We start from the raw sequence: 21,060 nt of genomic DNA, 5'->3' as shown, positions 1-21,060 counted from the left end.
GTGCCTTTTCAACACTAGGAGATTTTGAATAAATATAATTATATATTACGATAATTAATTATATTGTTATACATAATTACAATAAAAGTAGAGAATAACTTATAACCGATGTCTCCTATCAACTTTATATATCAGAGACCAATGTCAGCTTACCACTTTAAGAGATCATGAGTGAAATGTTGACTGCGTAGATAGAGAATAAGCTCTCTCACTCTCTCTATCTCTCGAGCCTCCCTCTCTCTCTGCTCTCTCGATCCGAAGCTCTCTCACTCTCTCTGTCTCTCTGCTCCCTCTCTCTCTGCTCTCTCGATCCAAAGTTCTCTCACTCTCTCTGACTCTCGAGTCTCTCTCTCTCTCTCTACTCTCTCACCCTCTCTTTCTCCTGAGCCTCTCGAGAAAATCCAAACCCAAACCCTCACACTGCCTCTCTCACTCTCTCTGTCTCTCGATACGAAAGATGGAGACTATATGAGTATGCAGTTGTTCTCTACACATGTGAGTGCTAAGTCGAGAAAATTGCAAATGCATAAAAAAACTCTCGTGATTGTTCAAGTATTGAAGGCAACCTATGATAAATCAGAGTGCTCAAGGAGCACAAAATTTAAATGAATAAAAAACAAACAGTATGCAACTAGAACATCCAGAGCCTTGAACTCAACACCAAACTTACTAGAAAGTAGACCGCCCCAAATTCGAAGGAGCACCTTTGATCCACCATATGGACTTCAGAAATCTCAATTTTATGTGACAAAAAATCATGAGTTCTAATGACTAGGGATATTGCAAGCAGAAGATACACCTCAATATGGAAAGACAAGACAATACCATAAAAATATTAGCAATAAAGCAGAAAATAACACATTTAATCTTGCATGGAATATTTGCTTCTTGGCCTAAAACAAGACTGACTCTGTGACTCCTATACCATTATCTTCTTTTTTTTTACAAGAACAAATTAAAGATCAATGAAAATGACTCACACAGATAGAACCAAACACGCAAAGGCCAAAGCGGACACAGATATAGATACAGATGCAGCAAACCTCTAATAGAGAAAATTTCTCTCTGTTTTTGTTTTTTTACTTTTAAAAAACAAAGAGGCAGTGAAAAACTAAAAATGTGTTTAGATTGCCTGTTGAAAAATGAAAAGGAGAGAGAAAAAATATTGCATAAAGTAAAGACTGAATGGACATGGGGGCGGGACTGAACAACGAGAGCAAGGGGATGTCTTCCTTGGCAGATATTAGAAATTGCAGATCAGTGGTTGTATTGTCTTGGACTCTGTTTGCTTTTTGGCCTCAGTTTTCTTTCTTGAAGATCGAAGGAGAGGGAGGGAAGGAGTGAAAGAGATTAGGGATTTCAGTTTCGGGAGGGATTTCTAGATCAAATGAGAGAGAGAGAGAGAGAGAGAGAGAGAGAGAGTGAGCAAGAGACATTGGGAGGTTTTGGGAGAGAGAGCTTCGAGCGGGAAGGAGAAGAATCCATGTAATCCCCTGCTATGCATCCCTAAAGTGAGAATTGAGGAAGGCTTACATGGCAGCTTCCTATTGGTCTCTGATAAAACCACTTTATAGGAGACACCGGCCAGAAGCTTTTCTAATAAAAGTATTTCGCTTTTCCTAATATGTAAGATAATCAATAGGTCATGATTAGAATAATAAAAATTAACAATGTTATTGATATTTTTGAGAGTATTGAAGTTGGCTGCAGTTTGGGTTTCTATTTGAAAATTTGAAATTAAAAAATTGTGAAAAAAATAAGTACCACATTTTTAATATATATAACCATCTATTAAAATTTTTATTTTATTGTAATATATGATTAGAAAAACATTTTTTTATTTCATAAAATATAGTATAATAAATAGGTTATAATTAGAATAATTTCATTTAACAAATAAATGTGTTCATATTTGGGAATATTAAAATAATTAGGGTCAACTAAAAAAAATATATCTTGGGAAAGTCAACATATTAAAGAGTTTTTAAATTAATAATAGATATTACTTATTTTTATTATATTCATAATATTTTCCACTCAATGATTAAAAATACTTTTCAATAATTAATGAGACCTAACATTTTATCAAATCTCTAAAAAGTTAAAAGTATAGTGCTACGTGAACCCATACAACAATCAAAGATTTCAACTGATAAGTGCAAATGCACTTTTTTATTTTTTTTTTCTTCTTTTTCTTTAATATTTTTTATATATATTTAAATATTTTTAAAAAATAGAAAAAAAGATCAATTCATTAATATTCACTTTCTTAATCATTAAGTAAAAAAAAATTAAAAAATAAAATAAAAAAGTCAATCGGTCGCTTTTATAGGCTCAATTAGCATTTTTCAAAGTTAAAATCATCTCATTTCACTATCCAAACACATATTTTTTTACAAACCATCTCGTCTCATCTTATCTAAAAAATCTTAGTATTACTATTTAAAATATCTCATCTCATCTCATCTCATTTGAATTACATAACGGCCTTAATGTCCCTAGCATAAAAGTCAAACAACAAAATGTACATGCAGTATGTTTTAGAGAGAGAACGTCTCATTTCTCTCTAAAACTCTCCCAAAACTAAAACCTGCTAGAAGGGGGTGGGAGTTTCAGATCCTCCCCCCTCCCTCCCTCCCTTCCTTCACTTTTGCCCAGCTTTTTCCTTATGTGTTGTGTTTTGTTTTATTTTGTATTTTTTTCAGGTTAAATAAGGGAGAATCGTCGATCTAGGATTTTTCGGCGAGCAAAAGCCTACATGCGCCCCATCATGGTGTTCCCCAGCCGCCGATCTTCAAGACTACCGAACGCAGAGTTAAGCAGAGCGGCGCGTAGCACGCACGCACGCCCAGGTTGAAGGTGAGCACGTGGCTCTCACGTGCAACCTCGAGAAGCTTTCTACCAACTCCACGCGCGACATTTCTGGGGCCAGCGACTCTGGGACTTTCAAGATCGACCGTCGGGCATACTCTCAGAGTAGCACGTGTCCTTCATGCGCCACTACAACCCTTTTTCCAGTATTTTTTTTTCCAATCCTTATGTTTTTGTTGTAGATCTAGTTTTTAGTATCTGCTATATATTTGCAGTTTTGGTGTTTTGTTTAAGGTAAATAATAAAAAGATATAGGCTATTAGACTTAGTATCCATAGCAGAAGAGTCCCACTCATCCTTTGGAGGATGGTGGGTGATAGTACTCCTCGTCCTTGGGAGGACGGAATGTGATAGTACCTCTCTTCCTTCGGAAGAGTGGTCGTTTGGTTCTGTTTTTACAAAGCACTTTCTCTTTGTCAGGAGAGAGTTTATAGAAGTTAAGATAATGTTTGCTACAAAGAAATTTGTCGGCGGGGGAGCTCCTAACAAATGAGTAGTTTGGCTTGTAATCTGGGCTTTTCCCTGTATTGATTAGTTACAACTGTAACTTCGGTTTTATTGAATGAAATGAAGTATATTTTCATAAAAAAAATAAAAATAATAATAATAAGTCAAACAACGTGACCAATTTTATGTGTTGGTGTATGAACATGTCTAGTTCAAAAGATTTGACTTATAACTCAACTGAATTCTATGGCTTAGAGTGAAAAAGTAGTAGACATAAAATTATAGACTTTCAACATTCATTATATATGCGTTAATATCATCCAAAAAAGTTGTTCGAACATCTATATATACTAGATGAAAGCAACATGTAATGCACGTTTGCTTAGTTTATATTTAATTTTTTTTTTGTTAAGAACTAATCTTTCCTTAATAAGGACGTAATGTTTTTGGTTAATTAAATAACGATGTAATATTTATGTAATTTATAAATAATTACACAATGTGATGTATTACAAAAGAGGAGTATTAATAGAAGCTATAACATGGCCTTATAAATAAACAATATCGCTCATAGTTTTATGAAAGTTGTTTGAGATAATTTTAATTCTAAAATGACGATCCAGCATTTTCCTCATCTTGCATTGCCTCACATCAGTAAGCTTTCTCTTTTCTCTCTCTCTAAGACACATCTCTCTCTCTCACACACGAAATTTCTTCTGAGTATATAGTTTTGAAAGTGCAGTTCGTGGTTTGTGGGTCTTGTGGATCTTTCCTGCGATTTTAGTTGGTAGTTGGGTGCTGCGAGTGTTGGGCATTTTTTTCAGATTTGTGATATACTGGTAAACTCACTGCCTTGTCCCTCATTGTTTCTCATCCACAATATCCTTCCACTTTCTGACCAAAACAAAACCATCAAAATAAATCTTGAACAACTTTCTCCAACACTTGCACTATCATGTGCAAGATTAGAAACGAAAAAAATAAGAACATTTGTACATATTTCTCTTAAATTTTAGTTGTTCAAAACCTGACTAATAGCTTCACCACGGACATCGCTTGATGAATGTTTTCACAATCGATTCACATGCCTTCCTATATCAGTCTCATATAATTCAAAATAGCAACAGATGAATAAATATTAGAATCGTTATAATTCGAAGATATTAATTTAAAACTACCAAGAAAAATCTGGTAGCATAAATTAGAAGATAAAAACATTAGTTCAAAGACAAATAAGTTAAAATAGGCCATAGGTTTATACAAGTTTCAGGGAATTGAAATTACATTTTTTTCCTAACAGGAGCATATATGATGCAAAGGTTCTCTTGCATAATTTTTTCTTTTTTTTTTTTGTTAACATAAAGCTGTGAGTGACTTCAAATTATCAAATTCAGCATTCACAGAAGGTTTGAACTTCAGGAGCTCCACTTTTGATGGTTCAATTGTGTAGATCTTTTTGCTCTCTAAGAGAATTGATGGAACTTGGAAGCTCCACTAGGGCTGTACAACAAACCGGAGAACCGACCGGGACTGACTTAGACCGGACGGCCGAGCTCGGAACTGGCCGTAACCGATGAAGAACCGGTCTTTGGGCGGTACAAGATTGAGAAAACCGATATCGACCGGTTCGGCGTCGTTTCGAACCTGATTCAAACCGCTGAACTGGCCGACTAAATAAATTAATTTTTATTTATATACTCTATGCTCAAAACGACGCCGTTCTACTTAAGTTTAAGTGGAACAGTGTTATTTAATCCTATAGTTGTGTTTTAAACACAATCGTATTAAAACAAATAAGTAGAACGGCGTCGTTTGGTTTAAACCAAACGGCGTCGTTTCGATATCAATATGTCTTCTTCCTCGCGTCTCAGTTCTCATCCTCTCTCTCTCTCTCTCTCTCTCTCTCTCTCTCTAGTCTCTACTCTCTCAAACAAAGCTCGGTCTAAGAACCGACCGTGAACCACCATAGAAATAAAGCATCGGCCGGCGTCGGCATTTCTCCTCCCTATCAATCGGTTTCGGCTGGTTTTCTCTCCCGAAATATAAGGGTCGGTTGGTGTCGGTTTTGCCCAAAAACCACGCCGAAGGGGTCAGTTTTCACCCTTAAGCTCCACTGCAAAACAACATATGCATTAACAAGAAAAAGTTTTCAGAGAAAAATGGTCCTGCAAAATCAATACTCAAAAAGGAAATAAATCTCAGTGTAAGACAAACAAGAATCCACGAAAATATAGTGGCCATCATATACATCCATAAAAGCCAGAAGATATGCCAAATTCTTATATAGTAGATGAAACCTTTAAGACGAGCTTACACCATAATCATGATTATAATATAACAAATCTTTTGATTAAGATAGGCTAAGCTTTTCATATACACTAATGGGCTCGAGAAATAAATCATCCCACAAAGAAACAAATATTGTATTAGTTTTTAGATATAAAATTGTGACCTTGTATAGGTGTCATCCCCAAAAATTAGTAAATGTTTAGAACAATTAAGTACAAAAACAAATAAATAGAGCTAAGCATGGAGCCAATTCTTTGTTTCACAGTCAGCCCTGCAAATTACAGGGTATGGTAGCAATGCAGGATAAAATCATCAAATCCGTATATGGAAAATGGATAAACAAAAAATGAAATATAAACATTAATGACAAAAATCAACTGCAGATAAAAAAGGCAAACCATTGCATGAAGTGGTGGGCTTACCAAGTAGGATAGCGATCAATCACCACCTGCATTCGTGTAACCACCCATATCAGGTTCTTTTTGCACATCTCTGGCGTTGAACCAAAGCCATCACCAAGAAGTCCAGCACTCTTAACATGATCAATGGCAGTTTCCTGGAACCAAAAGCAGGAGGAATAACGCAATCACTCATGAAAGGATATCTCTGACACATACTATTCAAGAAAAACAGAACGGCCTGTTAAATGATGTAATTTTGGTTTTTAAATAAGTGGTATAAAATTTGAAGAATTAATCGTACCTGCAAATGATTCATCAATGTCTCTATAGATTATGTACAATCGGCACTTATTTCATATGATCTAATAGAAAAATTCTGTCGGAACACCAAACCATCATGAACAATTCTCCCAAGACCAAAAGGGTCAATGAGCATGTCAGACCGCCTAGGTTTCCAATCAAGCATCATCCACTGCTTCTCAACAGCCAAGAAGATTATGGTGATAGCGCCAAGAAGCATGCTCCAATCAGGTAACGTGTTAATGAAAGTCCTAGGGTAGGTGACAATGTGTCACACTCATTTTTCACACCTTCTACTGGTGTTGCCAACCCATCTGAGGTACCATTTATTTTGGGAAGGGCCTGGGCATTTGTCTTGACCTGCAAGCCACTTGAAGACCCAACAGATTTTGACTTCATCCCTCCTAAATTCGAAAGCTTGGCAACCGTCTTTGTACTATAGTCTGGAGTGGGGGATAAAGAATGTGGATGTAGCGGCAGTAGCAACCATGATGAATTTCTATAGCCCAATGGAATCAATCAACGTTTGTCGCTAATCAGAGCACTGTTTTTAGAGAAACTCTGTGTTTGTCATGTAAAGGAAATTACAACCAATGACGATAATATTTAGAAACACGAACCAGACACCAACATGTAGCGAAAGATTGCCTCGACGAATTACAGTAAAAATAGAACGTCGTCGGTCTCTATGGTTCAGATGAAGAATAAGTAAAAATAAAAGCAAAAACTACTCAAAAGCGAGTTCATTTTTTTCAAGAACGTAAAACACACATGATATGTACGCAGGTGGTCTATTTTCAATATCCATTTTCAGGAACCTTTGAAAAAAAAAAAAAAGATAGTCATAGGTATTCAAAGCTTGCGTAGAAACAGCCAGTTCACAGAGATTTTCGCAATCTAAAATTTCAAGATTATGACCTCCTATTTCCAAAAAGAAAGGCTTTGAATAGAGAAAGAGACCAACACTCAAAGTTTAGCATTGGCTCATTTTTGTTCCTTCTCTAAGCTTTCCGAAAACTAGAGGAAACATAAAAAAGACTAATGGACGTTTTCAAATAAACTTAAAAATTTCTTACTGATGAAAACCATGGGAAAGAGAAAACCACATAAGGGAAATTCTTTTGAAAAGAGAAAACCACACAACTTGAAACGCAAGACCCTTGGTATTAACCAATGCATAACTGTTCCTAAATATGCAGCAAAAGCATACCAGATCTAACATCGGAGCTCCAAATCGCTATGGTTAGGACATTTGTTATGAACCTGAAGTGGAACTTGCCATCTGAAGTTGCTACTTGGAGAAACGACATCGCAAGCTTAAAGGCAGAGAGTTACAACTTGGGCTGTGATTTCTATCATACGACATAGTTTTAATAAATGTAGTGTAGTGTTTTAAAAGCAGTAAAACAATGTAGTTTACTTATATTCAGTCTGTTATAGTTTAAGGGTACTGTAGTAATTTCCTAGGTATCTGTTATATAACCCACGCCTGAATGGTGGGAGGGACATTCTGGAAGATTATTACTGAAACACTTTCTGGTTTTTCTTGGAGGAATTGGGACCTCGAATACCCCAAGGCGTGTAGCCATTTTTATCTTCATCTTCTTTGTGACTCTCTAGTTCGTTTTATCAAATAGCAGCCATTAATCCATTACCATTCCATTTCTCATTACAACACAGTACAGATTAACTGGGTTCCTTACAAGTGGTATCTAGAGCCGACGATCCATGGAGGACGAACTATTTTTCCACCAGCAACAAGAGGCCTTACAGCGGCAGGTAGACGCTAATGAAAAGGGTCTTCAGGGATTTAATAACAGCTTTAACAACTTGATAGATATGATGCTTCATTGGGTGGTAAGGCAGAACAATATTACTAATCGGTACGATGTTATGGAAAAATTAGTGAGATTAAAGGTTAGGAAACAGAGGTCATTAGTTGTTAAATACAAGGTGGATGAAGAAGAATCTAAGTCTGCTGTTGAGTGTCCTAGAGGAAATGTCGCAGTTAGTGAAGACATCGGCTCAAAAAAATTAGTGGAAGAAAAAGAAGCTACGGCTTCAATCAAAGATTCACCAAAATTGATAGTGCAGGAAGAAAAGGGACAAATAGATGAAGATGAATTTGTGGAGGAATGCGTAGAAAAGGAACCAATGGTGGAGGGAAATGTAGCGATGGCCACGTACATGAAAACCCAAGTGCCGTCAACCAAGTGCTCTTTCTCTAGACTTTGTTATTCCCATGATAAATATAAATCAAGGGATTCGAGCACTTACAAAATAAATGGAGCACCATCTATGCCACCATTTAAGTCTGTTGAGGGTTTGGCAGACTACTGGAAATGTTTTCGGGCCAAAAACATGGTGAATGACATGAAGTTTACTCGAGTGCGACTTGTTTCTGATGCTTCACCTTGGACAGTCTTGGGTCAGAGTTATGATGGAGTTACGATGTTTGGGAAGCACTTTGAGGACATGCTGGGTGAAGTTGATCGAAAGGAAGTTATCGATATGAAGAGATTAAAGGGTAAGAGATTTTTTGCTCCTAAGAGATTAAAGGGTAAGAGATTTTTTGCTCCTCACTTGCTTGATGTTTTGCCCCTTAAAGCTTTTCTTGCACCCTTTGATAGAGGAAGACCATGGGATGATGGATGGGTCTTTATTGAAGAAGTTTCTTACATTCTTCTTGTTGAAATCATTCTTGAAAAGCTAAACACTCTTGCACAAGAGGAGGCTGGACCTTCTCAAGGTAAGGTCGGAGTTGCAGTTGATACTGAATCACCAGCTGTTAGACTTGCAAATGGAGTTACTTGCCCCAATTCAGAGGCTGTGGAGGCTGTTTTGCAAACTAATCAGGCTGCCTGGCAAACTAATGAGGCTTTAGATACTGCACCAGTGACTCATGAATTTCAGGGTATGCATTGTCAAGAGAGAAACAGGCAGAAGGTGAGGTGCTTGCATCTGAAGAGTACCAAGGGAAGGGACTTCCAGTTTTATGAGTTGGATGTATTCACGGAAAAATGTGGAACGACAAGGGACCATCTGCCCGCTGAGTATGCCGTGATCCAAGTGACAGATAATTTTTCAGATTCAAATAAGTTGGGAATTGGAAGATTTGGCACTGAGTACAAGGGTGTATTTCTAGATGGTAAGACAGTAGCAGTTAAAAGGTTGTCCAGGAAGTCATGGCAAGGCTTGGAAGAATTTAAAAATGGGATTATAGTTATTGCAAAATGTCAGCACAAAAACCTAGTGAAGCTCTTGGGATGTGCAATACCGAGCCATGAAAAGCTGCTAGTTTACGAATTCATGCCCAATAGAAGCCTTGATTTATTTATATTCAATTCAAAAAAAGTGTAGCCAACTTGAATGGAACACATTCTACAATATTCTTGTTGGTATTGCTAGAGGACTTCTTTATCTTCATGAGGACTCCAGGCTCTATGGGTTTTATAAACCCCCTTCCCTAGATTTGGCTTACGCAAAGGGTGATGAGGGTATGCAGAGGGTGATGGGTAAGAAACTTTTCACTCACTATCTGCTTGATATATTGCAACTCAAGGCTGTGTTTGAGTTGTATGGGATAAAACTATTAAAAATTGGTGGATTTCATTTGATAAAGGAACATGGCTTGAGGCCATTTGATAGAGGAAAGGGAAAAGAAATTGTGAAGAATCATTGGGTGAACAAAAATTTGGATAAGAAATTGTTGTGGGTGGAGAAGGTGTGCACAGAGAATCAAGTTTACCAAATGGGAAAAAAAAAAAAAAAAACAATTTGGTGCAGTTTCAAAACTTTTTGAAGATGAAACTGAAGATAAGTTGCAAGATGCTATTCAAGAGAATCATGAATTCCTTTCCAGGTGTATTAATGAAAACATGGGTTTTAAGGGTGGTAAACCACCGACAGCATGCATCAATGTTAAATGCCTTATTAACTGGCATGCCCTTGAGTTTGAACAATCTCAAATGTTTGACTTCATAATAGAAGGGTTCTCAACGTGGGTCAGCTATTTAGCAACTGATAGCTCATTTCCAAGCTTATTTTTTGAGTGGAATATATGGACTCCATTTATTGATGAATCTACAGCAGGTCTTAGACGGGATTGGCAATGGATTTTCCCAATAACATGGTGTTGTGGCTCATATGATGTGCAAAGGAGTTTTTTACTTCAAAAAAAAAAATGAGACTCTTGATATCAATAAATTAGTAGTCGGGTCGGTCCTCATATTTCCTCGACTCTACTAGCTGCCTCTCTCGAAGAAATACTGCTGGAAAGGTTTGGGAACTTAATCATAGAATTTTATCATAGCTCTAAACCTTGAGGGCAAGGTTCTTTAAGGGGAGGGGATTGTTATGAACCTGAAGTGGAACTTGCCGTCTGAAGTTGCTACTTGGAGAAACGACATCGCAAGCTTAAAGGCAGAGAGTTACAACTTGGGCTGTGATTTCTATCATACGACATAGTTTTAATAAATGTAGTGTAGTGTTTTAAAAGCAGTAAAACAATGTAGTTTACTTATATTCAGTCTGTTATAGTTTAAGGGTACTGTAGTAATTTCCTAGGTATCTGTTATATAACCCACGCCTGAATGGTGGGAGGGACATTCAGGAAGATTATTACTGAAACACTTTCTGGTTTTTCTTGGAGGAATTGGGACCTCGAATACCCAAAGGCGTGTAGCCATTTTTATCTTCATCTTCTTTGTGACTCTCTAGTTCGTTTTATCAAATAGCAGCCATTAATCCATTACCATTCCATTTCTCATTACAACACAGTACAGATTAACTGGGTTCCTTACAACATTGCAATATTGGGGCTTTTGAGTTCTGGGTTAGAAATCTGCAACTCACGGAAGTGAATCCAAACCAAACAGAAAATCAAAATCAGAAAGATAAAACTGAAATATAAAGGAAACAATTATTAGAAAGAAAGGAAAAAAACCTGGTCAGTATCTTCGAGGTGCTCTTTAATTTCCAGAATTTTTGTCTGCACTTCATCGAACAAACCACTATAGGTATCCAAATCTTCAACGTCCTGGCCTTCTACGGACTGCAGCGTCATCGGTGACCCTCATTTCCCTTCATGGCCGCTACTATCCTTCCCTACCTAAGCCTTTGCCTTGCGACGATTATTAGGCCGCAAGTTGTCTACGTCATCGCAGTTTCGGCACCGAGGCTGTCCCATTCGAAAGGAGAAAACGAGATTCTCATCAGAGAGGCGAATCATCAAAATCCCCATTTGGATAAAACGAAATGAGCACACAGATATGAGAAGCAGGAAAAAGCTTAACTGGATTTTTGTGGATGGGTAAGGGAGGGCAAAAGAAAATGATCTCTGTTCTTTTTATTAGTCCTATTTTTTCTTCACAGTTAACAGACAGATTTAGAGAAATGCGTTAACTTTAACGGAAAAAAAACCAAATCTGTTAAAACAAGAATACTTTATATATAAAAAGATATAAATGCTACAGAAGTTACTTAAGATGTTTATTTCTTTCAATACTCTAAATCCAAAAATTCGAATGCTTCTCGCGCGAGTTGCAAAGCCAGATCATCGATGCTCTATTAAAGAAATTAGATCATGGACTTATATATGATCCGTAATAATTAAGCGCATATTATATAGAAATAGCAGGCTTAAAATTATGATACATCCATCTGCATTGCTCACGGGTATTCATTATACGGGAGGTCCCAGCTCTAAGCAATCAATCTCTTTCGAGCCCCCACGCACTAACAACAATTGAAAAATCCACTCGTATTAATAAATACTCGAAACACATTTTCTTTTATACCTATATACCTATTAATTCATTAGAATTATATTAAATAATCACCTAACACTTGGCATTATTAAATCTATTCACATCATAGATATTGTCATCATGTACATCTTATATATATATCGAGTTTGGCTTACATGATTGAGTATTTGTAGTCTTATTATTATATATAAATATATATATATATATATATTCAGTACATTGTAATTAATTCGTTACAATTATTTTATCGAAAGGAGAAAATCTCGAGGACCTTTTTATTTGGCAATCAAGCTGCTGGTCATCTTGGACCGACTTGACTTGGAAAATGGATTAACCAATAATCATTGTAGCTACGTGTCGCATTTAGCCATTATTATATGTGTCCATCTTTTTGGACCACCATTTTTGTGGTTATTAGTTTTTTCTTTACTCGACATTCATGGGGCCGAATCATTGAGAAGGCTAAACTATTGAAGTTAGGCCCCTACAATCTATTATATTATTTCAAATAATAATAATAAAAAAAGTATAGGATAAGACTTTTTTTCTTTTGAAGACCTAAGTAAAACACCAACATGATTATTGTTAAATGAGATATATTTTTTCTTTTACAAAAAATACTAGATTTATAAAGAAATTTTATAAAAATAAATTTATAAATTGACGTACATTGATATAGTATGTTAGGCCTATTTTATAGTAAAAATAAATTTTATAGTTTGACGTATCACATCAAATTAAATTAATTTATGAATTTATTTTTACCATGAGATTCCTTTGTGAACGAAACATTATTTCTCATTTTTTACAATTCAATAACATCATGAAGATGGCTTTTCGTTATGATCATAAAGGTTAATTAAAACCTATTTTTTCAAACTATATATACATTTAACTATCTTAAAAAACATATATTATCAAAACATTCATCCCATTATATAATTAGGTAAGCATGTCAAACCCTAATCTGATCCCAATTCATGAGTTATTAGTTATTTCATTAATGAAGTTTCAAACTCTTAAGAATCGTTTGGATGCTATAAGAATATCTCATAATATCTGTGAATACTAGTGATAGTTTGAAAATAACAGTGAAAAGTTTGTAAATAGTAATTAAATAGCTTGAAAATATATAAAACAATTGCATTTCCAAATAGACCCTTAATCAACACTCAATCTCAAAATTTAAAAAATAAAAAATAAATAAATAAATTGCACTTGCTGCCTTTGTAAGAATCTTAAATCTTGACTAAACATTTAGCATATGTTATGGTCACTTAAAAAACTAATGTTTGAGTGCTCATTGTCGGGTCCAGATTAAAAATAGAGAAATAATACTTGCAATCGTGAGTATACAAATACCGTACAGTCGCTTTGAAAAAAGTGAATAAATATATGACCCACATGAAAAGAAATTAATTTTTTAATAGTGAACTCCATTCTTTTTCAAAGCGATTGCACGACGTTTGTGCATTTCACAACTGTATATAGTATTACTCTTAAAAATAACAATAAAAAAAATACTGAGAATAATATTAAATTATTCTTGAGCAAGAAGAAAAGAAGATTCTACTCAAGTTATGCACCAATGCACATCATATTTAAACAAATCGGTGTTTGGATGAGAATCGAGAAAGAAAGAAAGAAAAAAGTATGTTTGAATAATTCCTCTGCATCCAGCTTTGTCATAGATATGGGAGCTAGCTAAGGGATACTGATCATTAATTATTATTAATGTGTTTGACTCATCAAACGCTCTAGGTTTTGAATTTAAAAGAACATTAATGAATAGTTAATTTTCCTCATATTTGTTTGGCCGAATTAATTCGACAATGAGTCTTATATATTTATTAATTAAATATGTTTCATATGATAAGGTGAGATTTGGTACTTGGTTGAATATGAGAAATTAATGTAATTTTTTAAAAGTTGATTGTAAGGTGAGGTTTAGATAGTGAGTTGAGATTAGATGAGTTGAGATAAAATTGAAAGTTAAATAAAATATTATTAGAATATTATTTTTTAATATTATTATTATTATGAGATTTAAAAAATTTTAATTATTTATTATATTTTATATAAAAATTTAAAAAAATTATAATAATTAAATAAGATCAATTGAGATCAATTCTAAATCTAAACAAAACCTAAATGTTACCTTCATCTTGCTAACCTCTTTTTGTGGAAAGTCAATAAAGAGACTTTAGTAGGTGTAACCAGCTCTCTAGCTAAATTTCATAACTCCTAAAATATATCAACAAATATAAATCAATTATATAAAATTAAATTCACATATAGTTTAATATAATCTATTAAATCTATTTTTATAATAGAATGACACAAAAGTCAAAAGGAGACAATTTCATTTTAAGAAATGTTTCTATATATACACAAATTTTTACACAAATTTTTTTTATAAAATGACATAATTTAATATGATCTATCAAATTATAAATTATTTTTTATTATAAAATAGATCTAATATATTATAATAAGTCATATCAGCGTGTAAATTTTTTATATAAGATTTTGGTATGTCCGAAGTCATTGATCATTTGGGAGCAGGAAAGTCAAATAAAGTGTTTGTTTTAGACCGTTTGGACACTTGAAAATGAAGGTCAGAGAATTTTCTGCTTTAATTTTCAAGGCAATTAATAAGAAGATGCAATTGATTCATAAATTAACTTTTTGCATTTTTGTTTTTTGTTTTTCTTCTTTTGATGCAAGTCATGGACAAGTGCGAATATTAGGAGTGTGCATCTGAACCGAAATTTTTTTCGATCCGGTTAAAAATTCAAAAATCTGGATGATTTGCACGGATACAAAATTATTATATCCGTCTGGATCGATTACGGATCTGATATTTAACCGAATATCCGTAATCGGCTTTAACAAAAGTGGTTTTTCCCTTCTCCAAAAATTTAAAGGCTATGATAAAGCCGTATATGATACAGTACCTTCATGAACCATGGAATTTGGGCGATTCTGGTGCATTTTTACATTGCATGAGTTGAAGATCATGAATGCAACTCATATTTGACTTTTTTGGGATCTCCCCCAAGAAATTTGACCAGATCTATTTTCCAAGTGCCTGCATTTATTAAATTCAAGCAGCTCTCATGGCGGTCGGATAATGAATACTTCCAAGGTAACCAAACCTACAAAATTTGCAATTATAAAACCAAACCATAAGCAATAATGCATCGATGTTGGCCAAAGTGGATGTCTATTGCAGAGTAATGCTAAGAACATGCTACATGACATTATGCTCCACGTCAAAGAACATGCCTCTCTCTCTCTCTCTTTGTGTTAAATTTGTTAATTTACTAATGAGTCATAAAAATATTCTTTAAAAATAAATTCATATTAATATAATTTCATATAATACGTTAAATTTATTTTATAATAATTTTATAATTTACAATATTATATCAAATTATGATAATTTATAAATTTATTTTTATAAAATTTGATTGTCCTTTGTTAATTAGACGGCTATATTTAAATGTTGAATTGAATTGAGTTTAGTTGAATTGATATGATAAAATATATTAGAATATTAATTATTATTATTATTATTATTATTATTTTAAAATTTAAAAAAATTAAATTATTTATTATATTTTATATTAAAATTTAAAAAATTATAATGATAAATTAAGATAAATTTACTTATCAACCAAACCAACATGCTGGGAATGGAATTTTGTCAGAGCTGAGGTAGTACCTTTTCAGGTCATTTTGGAATGGAGGATCAGTCAAGAAAAATAGCAGAAGCCATCTCATCCTACGACCTCTTAAAAAATTAAAAAACCACCCCCTCCGTCCTCTCCTTGTTGGCTTTTCTCCATGTGGAGTGGTTAAAGTTTGAATTTGAGAGCGAGTTGAATCTATTTGGTAACTAATTTAAAGTAAAATAAAAGCAAAATGAAATAATTTTTAATCCCCCTAAAAAACAAAAAGGTTTAGAAATGGTTGGATTTACTACTTTTAAGCTATTTTTAAGTATTGAGATGAATTGAATTGAATTATAAATAATAATATTTTATAAATTTTATTGAGATATGTTTAGTTTTTTTAAATTAAAATGTATAAAATAAATTAAAATAAATTTAATTTTTTTTATAAAAAATTAAAAAAATAATGAGGTTCATTAATAATTTATTTGACATGAATATCTTTCAACTGTCACCCATCACTCTTTTCAACTTCTCGTCCGCTTATCTTTCAGTAACACAAAGAAGCACCACTCAAGATCAATGCATCATGAAGCTCACACATTGCCTGGTTATGCGCCATGCTATTACGTACAATGAGTCCTCGATCGACACACATGTAACGAGATGGCTCAAGCTGGCAAGCTGTGTGCGTATTTGCTTTCTCCAATATTACTGATCAGGATGGATGTGAACTAATTTTCTAGTCTTAGAGCTTTTTATCCTTTTTTTTTTTTTCTATTCCTAATTAAAGTAAAGTGAAAAAAAAATAATACTAGATACAAGTTTAAGACACGTTAGCTTCGAGCCCTCCCTTTAGAAAATAGTGAGGTCTTAAATTAAAAATAGATTTTTTTATGTGGATACAGAATCTGCACTTTTTTTTATAATTTCAAAAGTAAATATACGAGAATTACACAATCTAAGCCCACTCTAAAAACGTAAAAATCATTTAAAAAACTACTTGCATAGCTTTCCACATTTTCAAATTAAAAGGAAAAAAAAAAAAACACTTCTTTTAGGTGCCAAAATACAGCATGCGATAAAGTAATATGTTTTTCCCCTTCTACCAAGACAAAAGCCCACCCACAACTATCATCTCATGTGTTATGCGTAAAAATAACGACAAATCTCGAACATATCTTGCAGGAAGAAAGCACATGGCTTCTTATAATTAGTTTGATTGGAACCTTTGTCCCGATGTATACTACACTGATTTGGCAAAAATGCCAAATCAGTTCAAGACGTCCATCAGCCATTTCATAATTAAAGAGTTCAAGACGTCCATTTTGGTGGTATGTTGGGAGGTTTTAGGTCACCCAAATCTCTGTTATCTTCTCTTGCTACTCATGTCGACATGCAGCTTGTGCATGGGCTGGGGCTTCCTGAAGAATCTGCATCTGCCCACATCACAGAAACTAAAAAGATGCTTGAACAGTTAGGATTCAAATATATAGGCCCAAAATATATTTCGATGAAGCTCTCGTATTGTCGTCCTCGAAGTTTATGAAATGACGATGCAAGACAAGCTGGCATCATATCCTATTCATCATTGCTGTGTAAAACCAATAATGGAGCTTCCATGCTTTATGTATGGCGATGCCCCACAAGAAATTAACCACTCAATTTACAGGTACAATCGAAAAAAACCAAAGTAGAAAGAAAAGGGAAGAACCATTTGATCTTCAAAACTCTTCTTCCATTGATGTACATGGGGTGGGGTATATACAAGTTGCAATGTGATCTAGAAAAACTCAAAACATAAACAACTCTCTCTCAACCTCCGATGAGCTTTTTGCTCACTGGGGTGTCATCTTCCAAGGACTAAAAGTTAGTGAAAATGTACACGAACAAAGGCGCCAATCCATTAGACATTAGTGTCGCAAAACTTCCCATCCATTTGGTTCTGAACAGCTTTGACGGCAGCCACTCTAGCAGCAGTGGCAGCCCTATTTGCAGCCATGACTGCCTTGTTTACCTGTTCATCCACTCGGGGAAGGTTAATAGCATTCTCTGCTGTTTTTCTAGATGCCTGCAATTTAATGACACAAAACAAGTAAGACGTGTGCTTTAGTATGAGCAAGGGTTGACAGCAACGAAAAATGACAATAGTAAATTGGGATGTCAATGCCAATTAATACCTGCACTGCTCGAAGGACTGCCTCAGTTAGTGGTGGTAGAGGATGCTTAAGGCTGCCGGCACTCCCCCATTCACCGCATCTTGTGTCTCCATTTCGGAAAGTATACATACCATAGCCTTGCTTACGACCTTCGTGCCATGACCCCTCGTAACAGTGACCATTAGCAAAGTGATAGATGCCAAATCCATGAATCTTGTCTCCAAAATATTCTCCCGCATATCTATCTCCGTTTCTACAATAAAATCGTATTCATAGTCACTAACAGGTTTCTGATATCGTAAAATAACTTTCCTAAATTAGAGCCAGTCATAGTAGCTCTAGAAAGGAGAAAATAGACTGAAAGAGTATCTTTGTTCCAAATACCAAGAGGATCAATCTAGGACATAGGATACCAATCAATTCAGCGCCAGTGCAATATTACAAACAAATCTGGGCAACCTAAATGCATATAAAGTTTATTGACTTTGATGGTCCTTCAAAATAAAGAGACCTCCAGAGTTCAAAAGTTTGAAACTTTCACAAACTTAAGAAAACAGCAATGAAAGGAATATAACACCCCGGTGTGCTCTCAAGGTTGATTTGATGAAAGCTTACGATACGGTTGAGGTGGACTTTGTCCTTTCTCAAGTCAGATATATGGGGTCGCTTCGAAACCCAAGAACACGACTCAAATTCGAAAAAAAAAAAGGAAAAGAAAACGTTGCCCGTGTATCTTTAGAAAAGCTTAATTACCAACAGAGACCAATTCAAAGATCCAATCTTTCATCCATTAAACAGACATCCAAGAACCAAACACAAAATTCATCAATCAGAACTCCACTGTTCTATCTATCATTAAATACTTCAAGCATGAAAACTCCCACAACGATATTGTCATAAAAGTTATCAATCACAGAAACCCAAGAACTAAACACGCAAAAAAGAAAAATCCTATTCAAATTTGAGACTTTCGCAGAAAATTACAAATAAAAAAAAAAAATCCAAAAACCTGATATTAGAATTCAAGAAATCAAGAAATTACCTGAAATGGTAGCAGCCGAGGCCGTGCTTGACCCCGCACTTGAACTCCCCAATATAGCAGCTCCCATCGGAGCAGGTTTGCACTCCGACCCCATGGCTCTGCCCATTGGACCATTCCCCTGCATAAGAGTCCCCAGTATAGAACCTGTAAACCCCGAAGCCATGCCTCAGGCCCTGCCTATACTGACCCTTGTACCTGCTCCCTCTCGCCCAGCCCTCAATCCCGTACCCATCGTACTTCCCGTCGATCCACTCCCCCTCGTACCTACCGTTCACGAAGTAATTGTACACCCCACTCCCATTACATCTCCCCTTGTGGAACTCCCCCTCATAGAAGTCGCCATTGCTGTAAAACTCCACGCCTTCCCGTATGATCTTCTTGCTCCCTCTCGCTTTTGGGACGTTCGGGTCGCCGATGAACCACTGGACCGGCTTCGAGTTGGTTCTCGAGAGCCCGAGTCTCTTCGCGTTCTCCTCCAACGAGTGTTTGAGGAGCAGTATGGTCTGGTGGAACAGACCCTTGTTCTTGGACGCGAAGAAGAGCGTCACCGCGATGAAAATTAGAGCCAGGAGGAGGTTCTCCGAAGTGGGTATATCTTCCTTCCTCAGATAGAAAAAGTAGAGGAAGAACAACAACGACAAGAGGGTGAAGAAAAAGAGCAAGGCCAAAGCGAGGACCGGGTTGGCCAACCGGGTCGACCCGGTTCTCGGGGTAGAACCCGATTTCATCGGTTTCTTCAACTCCTCCTCGTCTTCTTGGCGGGGTGTGATGGCGTCCTCCTCGATGAGCGAAGAGAGGCTGTGAAAGGACGATCGTATGGTCGGAGAGGACCGGAGTAGTAAGGACTGTGTTCTCGTGAGCTTCGCCTGGCTCTTCTGGCTTTCCATTCCTCGAAGTCGGTTCTGGGAAGATTCGTCTCTTCGATCCCCGCCGTCCGACCTTGCAACCCTTTTATCTTTCTTATCCCTAGTGGCCCCTCCTATACCGCGAGATTCTTATAAGCAAGGTCGTTCCATACGCCGCCGGCGACATAAATATATCAGGGCGGCAGCACACGATAAGAAAGAATAACTCCCGGTAGCGCACGTTAGGTGATCAACTGAACAGAACATGAGCAATCAGAAAGAACGAAAGAAAGAAAGAAAGATCAGAAGTACAAAGAAGCTTTCACAGAGAGAGACAGAGAGAGACAGAGAGAGAGAGAGGGTGAAGTATGGAGGTTTGAACTAGTTGGTGGTGTTCTCATAGATTTTATAGTTGTGTGATAGGGAGAGGGAGGCAGGTTCAACATGGACCGTCAGATGAGGATCTCAACGGTGTGCTTGTAGGACCCGTTGATAGCCGTTGGATTGCATATGGGATTTTCCTTCCCGGTTCAAATGCGAAGGAAATGTGTTGTGGTCCTTTGATCTGGATTCCGCTACTTTTCGCTTTACTGTGCCAGCCCCAGGCCGGCACGTCCCACAACAGTTCCTTTTTTTTCGTGTAAAGTAATAAGGGCTAATTTGGTTACATGATTTTTTTATAAGATAATATATAAATAATAGTTAAATGATTTGAATTAAAATTTTTATAGAATTATAAAAAATATAAGATCAAAAATTAAATAAAAAAATTATAAAGTTAAAAAAGATTTAGAATATTATTTTTTAATATTATATTTATTTTGAGATTTAAAAAAATTGAATTGTTTTTTATGTTTTGTTAATAAGCTTAGAAAAGTTGCAATAATTAAGTAATGATTAAATAAAAAATTTGGAATTAAAAAATATTTATATTTAAATATTATTTAGATATTGAGATGAAATGAAATAAGATGAGATGAGATAGTTTGAAAAGTTTGTGAAACCAAACCACTTAAAGTGGTAACATTCCTTTTCAACTTTTATGTTTTGTGAAATGTTTTTATATGGATTAATATCACAAACTTAAAATTATTTTATATATTAATTAATTAAATAAAAAATATGTATTTTATTTAAAATATGACATATTAACTAATTTGACTAAAATGATAAAATATAAAATTACTTTATAATTGAAGTAATTAAATATAGTCCCAACTTGTAAATTTATGTGATCTTAAATATTCTTAGGTTGTGTTTG

At 35.2% G+C, this 21,060-nt stretch overlaps 3 protein-coding genes across 5 annotated transcripts; 1 reads left to right on the top strand and 2 right to left on the bottom strand.

The window, feature by feature from the left end:
• Window positions 1-5,129: 5,129 nt before the first annotated feature.
• On the bottom strand, window positions 5,130-11,688 carry LOC109015154 (palmitoyl-acyl carrier protein thioesterase, chloroplastic-like). Of its 2 annotated transcripts, XR_004798597.1 has the most exons (4): window positions 11,603-11,688; window positions 11,254-11,487; window positions 6,030-6,163; window positions 5,130-5,431 (listed from the first exon to the last, which is right to left on the bottom strand). XR_004798597.1 is itself a non-coding variant. In XM_018997642.2 (3 exons), exons 1-3 carry the CDS (start codon window positions 11,371-11,373, stop codon window positions 5,422-5,424), a joined length of 264 nt encoding a protein of 87 aa, XP_018853187.2. In that variant the 5' UTR covers window positions 11,374-11,672; the 3' UTR covers window positions 5,130-5,421. The 2 variants fall into 2 exon arrangements, 1 of the variants encoding a protein (XP_018853187.2); XM_018997642.2 differs by having other exon boundaries at window positions 11,254-11,672.
• On the top strand, window positions 7,381-11,148 carry LOC108982690. 2 transcript variants are annotated; one of them, XM_035686791.1, is made up of 2 exons: window positions 7,381-8,827; window positions 8,861-11,148. In XM_035686791.1, exons 1-2 carry the CDS (start codon window positions 8,037-8,039, stop codon window positions 9,666-9,668), a joined length of 1,599 nt encoding a protein of 532 aa, XP_035542684.1. In that variant the 5' UTR covers window positions 7,381-8,036; the 3' UTR covers window positions 9,669-11,148. The 2 variants fall into 2 exon arrangements, with proteins under 2 accessions (XP_035542684.1, XP_018809674.2); XM_018954129.2 differs by having other exon boundaries at window positions 7,381-8,853; window positions 8,887-11,148.
• A 5,247-nt stretch (window positions 11,689-16,935) lies between the features above and the next one.
• On the bottom strand, window positions 16,936-20,177 carry LOC109019184 (MORN repeat-containing protein 1-like). Its single transcript, XM_019001423.2, has 3 exons — window positions 18,955-20,177; window positions 17,934-18,165; window positions 16,936-17,824 (listed from the first exon to the last, which is right to left on the bottom strand). Exons 1-3 carry the CDS (start codon window positions 19,839-19,841, stop codon window positions 17,660-17,662), a joined length of 1,284 nt encoding a protein of 427 aa, XP_018856968.1. The 5' UTR covers window positions 19,842-20,177; the 3' UTR covers window positions 16,936-17,659.
• Between the last annotated feature and the right edge of the window lie 883 nt (window positions 20,178-21,060).

This window comes from Juglans regia, chromosome 16, assembly GCF_001411555.2.
Source record: "Juglans regia cultivar Chandler chromosome 16, Walnut 2.0, whole genome shotgun sequence".
Classification (NCBI taxonomy): Eukaryota; Viridiplantae; Streptophyta; class Magnoliopsida; order Fagales; family Juglandaceae; genus Juglans; species Juglans regia.
Note: the sequence above shows the minus strand (reverse complement) of the source record. Positions and strands in the feature narration are given on the sequence as shown.